The sequence below is a fragment of the Ylistrum balloti genome, unplaced genomic scaffold (assembly GCF_031769215.1).
Source record: "Ylistrum balloti isolate Yb309-2 unplaced genomic scaffold, AGI_CSIRO_Ybal_v1 Utg369892, whole genome shotgun sequence".
Taxonomy (NCBI): Eukaryota; Metazoa; Mollusca; class Bivalvia; order Pectinida; family Pectinidae; genus Ylistrum; species Ylistrum balloti.
The window spans coordinates 313,805-323,382 of NW_026782024.1; the positions used below are offsets into that span (position 1 = coordinate 313,805).

A 9,578-nucleotide genomic window follows, 5' to 3' on the forward strand; every position below is an offset into this window, starting at 1 on the left:
ATATCTACTCGTATATCGTTAAATCTGCCTTATACGCGTATATATGAATAAAATAAATATTTTTATCTAGAAATGATGGGATACATTCAAAAATCACAAACTTATTACCATTTGAAATTATCGACATCGCAACCATGAATGCACTCACATCCTGTTATTAGCACTACCGGGACCGCCTGAGCTTTTATTTCCAGTCACGTAACGTTAAACATGACTTATATACTATCATGTATATTATATATATACTATCCACTATCGTGGAATTAGCCTTTTCAGTAACATACTAAAATTATACACAGGTATCCTCAATGCGAGGTTGAGTAAATGGGCAGACAAGAACAATGTATCATCAGAGTGCCAATTTGGTATCCGTTCAGGCATGGGAACAGTCGACGCAATATTGCACCGAGAAAGACTTGTGCACCCATGCACTTGGATTTCTCCACATTCTAAGTCACTTTGATACGTATGTAGGGAGTGTTTTTAATTACAGTAGTGAAGTATGAGGATTCCATACTGGCCCTGACTTAGAGAAGATTCGGCTAGATTTTTGTAAAAATATTCTTGGGGTCAAACGGTCGATATCTAATGCTATGGTATGCTTTGAACATGGGAGAGACCCGTTGTCTCTTTTGCGTCAAAAATATTTAATTATTGTTGTAAACTAACTTCTGTCAATAATTTGCAATTACGAAGGATATTACGAGTACATGTACAGCAAATGTGAGGCTAACCCAAATTGTAATTTTAAGAAGAAAAAAAAAAAAAAAACCACGGGCGGTCATTTTTAGATATTTTTTAATAATTATAAATTATGATATTCATTTAATTCACAAGAATGTATATAATAATATGATATAGATTTAACGATACGTGAATAGACATAAAGTTCCGGATGGTCCCGGTTTTGCATTTCAAATGGTAATATTTCTGTCATAAAAATATATTATTTTTAAATTATGGCATCTATTTCATAAACATTCATGTGCATCAGGCAGATTTAACAATACGTGAATAGAAATAAAACCCCAGTCGGTCCGGCATTGCAAATAACAAGATGCGAGCACAGTGTTGCGATATCAATGTTTTGAAATAGCTGTAAAACCGGAAAATTTGAATAGGATTTTACCATTTTTGACTGAAATATTGGTATTGTCACTATATTTACATGTATGAGATAGTTTGAACGCTTCAAATAAGAAATAAAAGCTCAGGCGGCCAATATATAGTTCTAGGGCGATGCCATATTGTGCCGAGCGGTACCGGCCAATATCTGCAGCACCGGGCTGTAATTATCTCACCCGAATCGCCCTGCCTTTTATTTACCTTTTATTTCAAAAGAGCTCTTAGAGTGTTCGGTTTTTCAATTATTTAAATGTATTTTTGTAGTATAAATACTACATAAAATATATTCATTTCATTTCTATCAATAACAGTAAAATGTCGATTTTGTTTTATTACAAACAAAATAAGCAGGAATTAGTTGATATTAAACAAATCAAATTATTTTCACTAGGTAATGTCTGCTCCCTGGCAGCCGGCATAAACGTCGGCCATGGCTCAGGTTAAAGCGAAGCCAAATAGGTTTACTCTTTACTATTTCCCGACGTCATATTCATCGCAAAAGGTAAACAATCAATGGAAAGTGCATTCCGTTTTTCTTGATGCTAAAAGTGCTCGCAAATAGTTATGTATGGGAGTAAATGGTTGCATGCACGAGCCGTTGATATCTAATAGACTTTATTTTGCCACAAACGTTGACCCGGCTTCAAATTGTGATGTCGACCTTAACAGTAAGACAGTATGCTTACTTAGTTATTTGCATATATAGATGAAGATAGTTAGAATCTGTATTTGATACATGTTCGTTTAAACTATATATAAATGTTTGTCTGTTTTGGTAACTGGGATCCTGGCTCAAGGTCAAATGAATTTATGTAAAACTTGCAATACAGTTTGGCACTAATCCCTTGAGGGATTTTATTTAAGACTCATTTATGTCGGTCGTTCGACATCCAACGAAGAACATCGCCAAACACCCGAATTCCACATAGAATAAAGTTTGGCACAACCCCAACACAAGTAATAGTCCTCCATACACAGTAGAGGGATAGCTACTGCTTTAATTATCTAGTTACTCAAAAGCAGTATCGTTGATTTGAAAGAGAAACACAAAGTTCTTTAAAAGGTTAGCAGCAAACAAGTTTGTCATATCTTTAACGTGACACAAGTGTTCATTTTCCTTTGTTAAAGTTAATCCGCTTGGGATCAACCACCTTCAAAAATTAATTCTTGCATTAGCGAGACCTTTAATACAGGGTAATATGAGTCAGACAGTGTCTGGAAAGTGAAGTGAAGCTTACATGCAATGACATTCTCGATTGAAAAGTATCAAGAAAGTAAAACACCAATAAATTTTAGTTGATTGGTTATTGATTAAAGAAATGAAGTGCTTCAAGAAATGAAGAAAATTTGACAGACTATGACAAGTGGTCCATCATAAAGTGGTCAACTGCACAATTATTTTGAAGGTGACGTTTTGTGTGCTTGTGTATATTTGAACCTCATGATATTGGTTGGCGTTATACACAGAGTACTCTAAGAACTAAAGAAATTTTACAGATAAAAAGGCGTAGAGCACCTCCATTGTATCCTCCATGCCTTTTACTTCCAGAAGAATTTTTCTCAGATGGATCAAGTCCTGGGACATCTCATCCTGGACATGAACGAAGTGTGGTCTTACACATGTTACCAACATAGAGCATTGCTCAGATGCTTTATATGCCTGAAGAGCTGCTCTTTTATTATCAACACCTTTCTTTAAATTGTTTTTGTTTGTCGTCATATTAACAGTTTTTTTCATACAAGTACATTTCAAAATCACAGAATTTTAAGTCATACACACTACACATTCACAAAACAAACAAATTAGCAATATAGTGCAATATGTAAGTTAACTTCCTGGGTGCCTTGGTAGCTGATCGTAAATGTGCTTACAGTATGACTATTGTGGTGTGTGCAATCAAAGCATGAGCTTCAGATCACTTTCCCCACACATGGGTTGGAGGCACTTACAACAGGGGATGATGTCTGTTTTCCCCATCACTTTATGTTGGTTTTCCTCCAATATCCAAAACAACATTTATTATCTAAGTGTTGTAACAATAAAAGCTCTACAGACCTTATGTTAATTGTAGAACTTCAAAATCAATATAAAGAAAGGTTCACTTTCACTTATGATGTTTATGTACAAAAGGATAGATTTATTCTTTATAAACTTAAAGAAAAATCGTTTCTTCCAGGTGTTGCTGGCATTCTATGAAAAGGAGGTTGCTTTTAAGCCCAAGCTGGTTAGTTTATTTTCTGGTCAACACAATGCACCCTGGTATGTGAAATTGAATCCTGAGGGAGCTCATATTCCTGTCTTGAAGGATGGAAATACTATTATAACAGAGCCTGATAAAATCATCGACTATATAGACAGCAACTCAGAATCCTCAGGTAAAAGCATAAAACAAAACTATGAAATTTTGATATGATATATAATACATCGTAGTTTGTATCTGTAGTATTATTTATTTGATGTATAAATCAAATACAAGGTGTTGATAAAATATTACTGTACTTCTCCTATAACAATCCTTAGAACCAAAACATAGAATTTGACTCAGAGGAATGGATGGGGCTATTGCAGGACAATGAAGTGATATTTGTAAATATGTTACCTATATAGTAATTGGAATAGAGTGGGCATGGGCTTATTGTGGTATCATTACAGTTTACTGAATGTAAATGATGTACAGGAAAGTCTTCTTACAAACAAAATGAAATTGGTTTACATTCACAATGCTATTTTTGTATATTTCATTTTGACAGTTCCAAAACTTATTCCTGATCAGGAATCAGAGCTTGGAAAGGAAGTTACAGAATTACGTAGACGCTTGCAGATGGTGGAAGTGGACATCATTACATATGGGATAATATATCATCCGCACTTGTCACCTGTTGGATGTCAAATTCAAGGGGCTGTTATGAGGAGTATGAGGGGTAAGATTTTATATATATATCTCACAAAAATGCTGGTATTAAATGTATTACAGATTCCAATTGCATTGTCTCATTTTTAATTCATGTTCATTTGAAACTTACTTAGCGAGATCTAAAGGTTTAACAATTAAATTACTTCAAGCACATGTACTGGTGAGGCTTGAAAAGTTATTAAAATGCATGGGAATAATATTTGGTGACCTTGCTTAAATAGTGTACAGAACATCTAAGAGTTATGAAGTTTTAAAATTTTGTCTTGAGAAGAATAAAGCTTTTATTTTTTTGTGTGTGTTTTTTTGGCATGGATTGATATTATTGTGAAACTGAATGTAAGATGAAATATGAAATAAAACGACTGTCAATATCATATTTAACCATCAGAATTAAAGAGATTTTCTAATAGATATAGATTAATATAATGTAAGTGGATGATGCAGGCTTACCATGGTTTACAGAAATGATAAAGATGAAATAAGTGAAAATTATGCATCTTACAGCAATGTTAAAATGCTAAATGTATTAGTAAAATCAAATGACCAGATGAAGACATTAATAAAATCTGTTACCTGTGACTGAGAAAGATCGGGGTATCTCAGTTAAAGGCTAAGATCCTGTAACATCCTAACCTCTAACCAACTACTATGAAAATTATTCAACATTTCATCAGAGTTTGGCATATCCTGTGGAGCCTCACACTACCCACACAGCCTCTTCAATTTTAAACAACATTTGGATAGTGCTGCATAACTAATGTAGGCTGCTTAACAAAAAATACAACACAAATTACGCAAAAACACACATAAGGGTACTTGATGATCTGGGCAAGATAGAAAAATCTAGGATGGGGTATTACATGGGATATCCCTGTCTGAGGTGCGAAAATAACCATTTTATAAATTCTCTGATGTAATATCATTTAAGTAATTGTTTATCATAAAGAGTGAGTTTACTCTTGCAGAATAGGAACTGTAATAGAAAAAGGTACAACATACAGTATTCATGAGTTATATTATGGTCATGTTTTAGAAAATTTTGCCAATCGTCTAGCTGTTCTGACTGACCTAGCTGCCAAACACCCTGCTCTTAGAGACAGCTATCTGATGAAGAGTCAGACAGCGGCCCAGAAGTTTGATGTGATTACAGATGCTGCACAGGTGCAGCGCCATCTAGAGGAGTTACAGCTCACCATAAATGCAGTGGAACAACAACTGAAAAGTGTCAAGGAATGTAAGTTTTAATTTGTATCAATATTTGAGTTTTCATAAACATGTATCTATCCTTTAGCTTCAGAAAACTTCCAAGGTTTCTCTATATGTTACTATGCACAAAGATGCTCTGTTTATCTACCCTTAATCTCAAGGTTACTGTCAAGACATTGTTATCTTTCAAAATGGTTGTTAAGTTTAATTTCAGTCTTTCTTTTTTATTTGTCTTTTACTTTATCTGTAAAGTTTGTTTCTTAGAAGTCTGTCAGAATAATTCTCTAAGTCATGGCAAAAGTTGCTCTCAAGGTTGCTATCAAAGTTTCTTTTAAGTAACTCTGAAATTGGGGTCTGTGGTGGCCATGTGGTTTAGAGGTCCGATGGTCTTTATCACTAGCCCTCCACCTCTGGGTCGCAGGTTTGGGTCATAAGTGAGGCTGCCCTCGCCTGGTATTGGTTGCAGGTCAGTTGGTTTTCTCTGGGAACTCCAGCTCTCCTCCACCACCCAAAGCAGGCATGTTCTAAATGACCCTGGCTATTTAAAGGACGTAAAGCAAAAATAAACCAAACTAAAGTCTGAAGTTCAATTGCTGTCATGTTTCAAGTGATTTCATACTTATTTTTATAGTAACATATATACATATATACTCTTAAGGTAACAGTGGGTAGTGAAGGTGACTTTCAACATCAAAATCTGGGTCACTTACTCATGATGCTTCTATTCAAAGTAACTCTGAAGATTGCCTTTAGTGTCACAGTTTATATTGACTGCAGGTTACATTAAATCCCTTTCTTTTTACAATATAACTGCTTCAAAATTAATCTTCATTAAAGAAAGATATTAGTGAATATAATGCCAAGGTATGAGTATTGATGGGTGAGCCAATTACTAGTCACCAAGATGTCACGTCACACAAAGACCATTAAGTGGTCATGCTACTGTGTTTGTAATACACTGCTTGAAGAAAAAATGTTTTGTTGCATAATTGTCATTCCTTTTGAAATTTACTAAATCTTAGCTGTTGATTATCAATGAAGGTGACGTGATCTTCAATTTTATTTTCAACAAATTTAACTCACAAAATAAGTACAATATTCATTAGAAAAAAAAATCTGCATTGCTAAGGAAAGTTTACAAAAATTGTTTATATGTTGATCAAACCTCTTGAATTGCTTGTAGCAAGTCCAGACATTGCCGATGACCTGTGGCTGTTTGGGCCAATGTACACAGTGGCAGACATCAGTCTGACTGTACTGCTGAGTAGACTGGCTCTCCTGGGACTGAACAATACCTACTTCTCTCAGGACAACAACCCATACACACACAACTATTACAACCAAGTGAAGAAACGTCCAACCTATCTGATGATACAAAAGGAAATCACAAATTTGAGAATGACGCTGTTATGGGAAAATTTAAAGACAGCCTCTCCATACCTAGCGGGATTAGCTGGTTTAGGTATTTTAGGGACAATAGGATACTTTATATATAAAAAGTGGAATGAATAGGGTATTTGTTTGATCTATATATTTTACTTAATTTTATAGAATTTGTGTTGTGAAAGTTTTAAGGAAAAATTCAGTTTTCTTGATATTGCAAAAAATAATAGCAACATTGTCAACTATCAATTTTTCTGCTGCATACTGATTATTTTGTATAGGTATGTACAATTGCTGTGTTAGGCTGGTCCTAATTTTCTTAAAATCACCAGTTGCCACTGGGACCCTACCAACTAATTTGAAAATGTGTTTGTCAGGTAGGGATTATCAAAAATATGGATGTATCTCTTTTAGCAAAATAAATGACTCATTAGTTTATGTTTTCCTCTGCAGCTGTTCAGCAAGTTGTACAGTTGTACAGAATAACTAACTGGTAATTAATGTGACATTTTTTGATCAGGAAGGTAGACAAAATGGGTTGTATAGGTTTACAGTTGTGTGCTAGATACTGTATAGTGCATGTGTGTGCACGATTTATATATGGTGTACAGTCATAGGTTTGGGTGTGTTGTGCATTACTACAACTGTATATCTACAGGGCTGAGAGGAAGGTAGACAAAAATGTATAGATCAACGAGGGTGAGAGGGAGGTAGATTTTGTTCAGCTGACTTTACCATAAAAACAGCCAGCATTGTACTTTCTCACAACTTAAAACTCTGGCTTTTAACTATTACATATTGGTTTTTATCACATGATTGGATAACCCATGTTGAATGCTATATGAGATTTACATAATACCATGCTAGGCTCCACAGATTGCATTGTGACTTAACATTGGAGACCATAAACATAGTCAAAATGGCCTCATGTTTGATGTGAAAAGGTCTGTTTTCTACAATATTTACAGTTGTTTCATTTGATATGTGATTTATTAAACTCATCAGAAATTTTCTATTTAGCACGATAAAAACTTGCTACAAGTAAAAAAAACCCAGACTCATGTAAGACTTTATATATATCAAGTTGACAAGTTAATCAGCACAGTTAGGATTATAATTGTTTGTCTTCTGTGCTTATAGGTTATCTCTAAATCAGAATGATAATTTTGCTTCAAAAGTTTTTCTTCATTAATAGTTAAATAGCTGTTTAAATTTGCATGGTTCAAGCTGAAAGTAGTTAATCTCTAATAAATTTCATAGTATATAATTGAATGTGTCTCTATATCTTATGAATATGTTGTAAGAGGCAAATCATACACATTCAAGCAGATTTTAATTCACAGTCAAATATTAGCTCAGTACTTGTTTGTGAATAGATTGTTTTGGGCAGATTTTATTTCTCACAGAAAATTATACACTTATGGTCCTGGTTGCTGGGAAAATGAAAGTTTATGTTTATCTATCCAAAGGTGTTACTGGGGATTTCCTTGAAGGGAGGTGGGGTGGGGGGATAGGTTATCTCTAAATCAGTGCAAAATACGGCATCTGAGAGTAAATACCCCGGTAAACCTTCATATTTCAAAACAACCAGGGCATACAATCAAGTAAATAATACCTACATTTTTGTTCAATTTAAAGTTTCATTTCTTGCCTTGTGAAAGTTTTGGAAACATGTCACCTTTACCTTGCTTTCTTAATTGCATAAATTCTAACGTCTTTTATATGGTCATATTGTTTCTCTCTGTGCTTGTTAAAGACAAACACAAGGACAATAATTCTAGCAAAATATGACAAGCTCTTGCAAATTTTACTGTGTGGTAGTACTTATATCGACAGGGAGGTAACTCCTACATCCTTGTGAAATCATGATTTAGACTTGTATGTACTACAGCTCTGCATTCCTAAACTATATAACAATTCCTATGCCATGATTATGTGCAAGACTGTTGATTTTAAGGTGCTACAGGACAAGTTGCTATGTATATCAGCTGGCCTCAACCTTGTGGGCTATATATGTAAATGCTGTTAATGTTTCCTGACCCATAATAAGATATAATGCAATACAGAGATAGTAAATGAATGTAGACATTTAGATTCATTTAAATTCATTGTAGCCAGCCCCATTGAATGTGATGTGACTTTTTGGGATGAAATCCATCATTAGCTTTGGCTAACATATTAATCTAAGTAAAGGTGAAAAGTACATTAGTGGTGTTGGATGATCATTTTCTTTCTTTTCCATCCACTTTAGAATGTAATGTTCGGGGTTTGTATTAATTTACACACTGACCTGTATCATTTTACCAGTACATATTTTTAAAATCTAAATATTATGCCTATTTAATCATGTTTAGATTGATCATTGGAATATATTAGGATAAAAAATAATCATTGGATAGCTTTCAAACATAAAAAACCTTACCATTCATTAGATTGATGACTGTCATTTGGAGATCACAGTTAGTCTACCTCCTAATCAAAGCATTAAATATATGTTTTTTTTACCAATTCCATATTTTTTAGACTAGTCAAGTCCAATTAATTTTTTTGTTTTTCAACTATAGAATATTTATACAGCATAATTAGAGTGGAACCCTTCAGCTTTAAATTTAACTAGTTCAGAACCTGTGTGTGTTATAAGTGAAATTAGGAAATGAATCCGAACTCTCAAGAGTTTGTATGTAATAGTAAGTTGTGCATTCAGATGTTTTATGTGAGACTTTCTTCCTATCAGTCGATATTGTTTGTGTACAGTAAAATTACAACTACAGCACGGCCACGACAGCTTTATTTAGTGATTTTTCTCAGAGCTCTATGTCAGACACCCCCTCCACCATAAACTCTTATTTCTGGTGTGCTTTAGAGTCTCAGTACTGGTACAGGCCAGTTTTAAACATGGTCTGGCAGTATGTCTTTGTTCTCCATTCCCGGGAGAGTGAGATTTTAACT

General features: G+C 34.2%; 1 protein-coding gene across 1 annotated transcript; it reads left to right on the forward strand.

Moving 5' to 3' along the window:
• The first annotated feature begins 1,549 nt into the window (after positions 1–1,549).
• On the forward strand, positions 1,550–7,087 carry LOC132546501 (ganglioside-induced differentiation-associated protein 1-like). Its single transcript, XM_060210219.1, has 5 exons — positions 1,550–1,627; positions 3,303–3,501; positions 3,877–4,047; positions 5,074–5,274; positions 6,430–7,087. Exons 1-5 carry the CDS (start codon positions 1,556–1,558, stop codon positions 6,756–6,758), a joined length of 972 nt encoding a protein of 323 aa, XP_060066202.1. The 5' UTR covers positions 1,550–1,555; the 3' UTR covers positions 6,759–7,087.
• Positions 7,088–9,578: the final 2,491 nt, after the last annotated feature.

What these genes read in the sequence shown, in the direction of transcription:
- LOC132546501 (XM_060210219.1), top strand. Translation starts at nt 1,556, where the DNA reads ATGGCTCAGGTTAAAGCGAAGCCAAATAGGTTTACTCTTTACTATTTC. An exon ending in CGTCATATTCATCGCAAAAG is followed by an intron (nt 1,628 to 3,302) that starts GTAAACAATCAA and finishes CGTTTCTTCCAG; the next exon opens with GTGTTGCTGGCATTCTATGA. An exon ending in TGTTATGAGGAGTATGAGGG is followed by an intron (nt 4,048 to 5,073) that starts GTAAGATTTTAT and finishes GTCATGTTTTAG; the next exon opens with AAAATTTTGCCAATCGTCTA.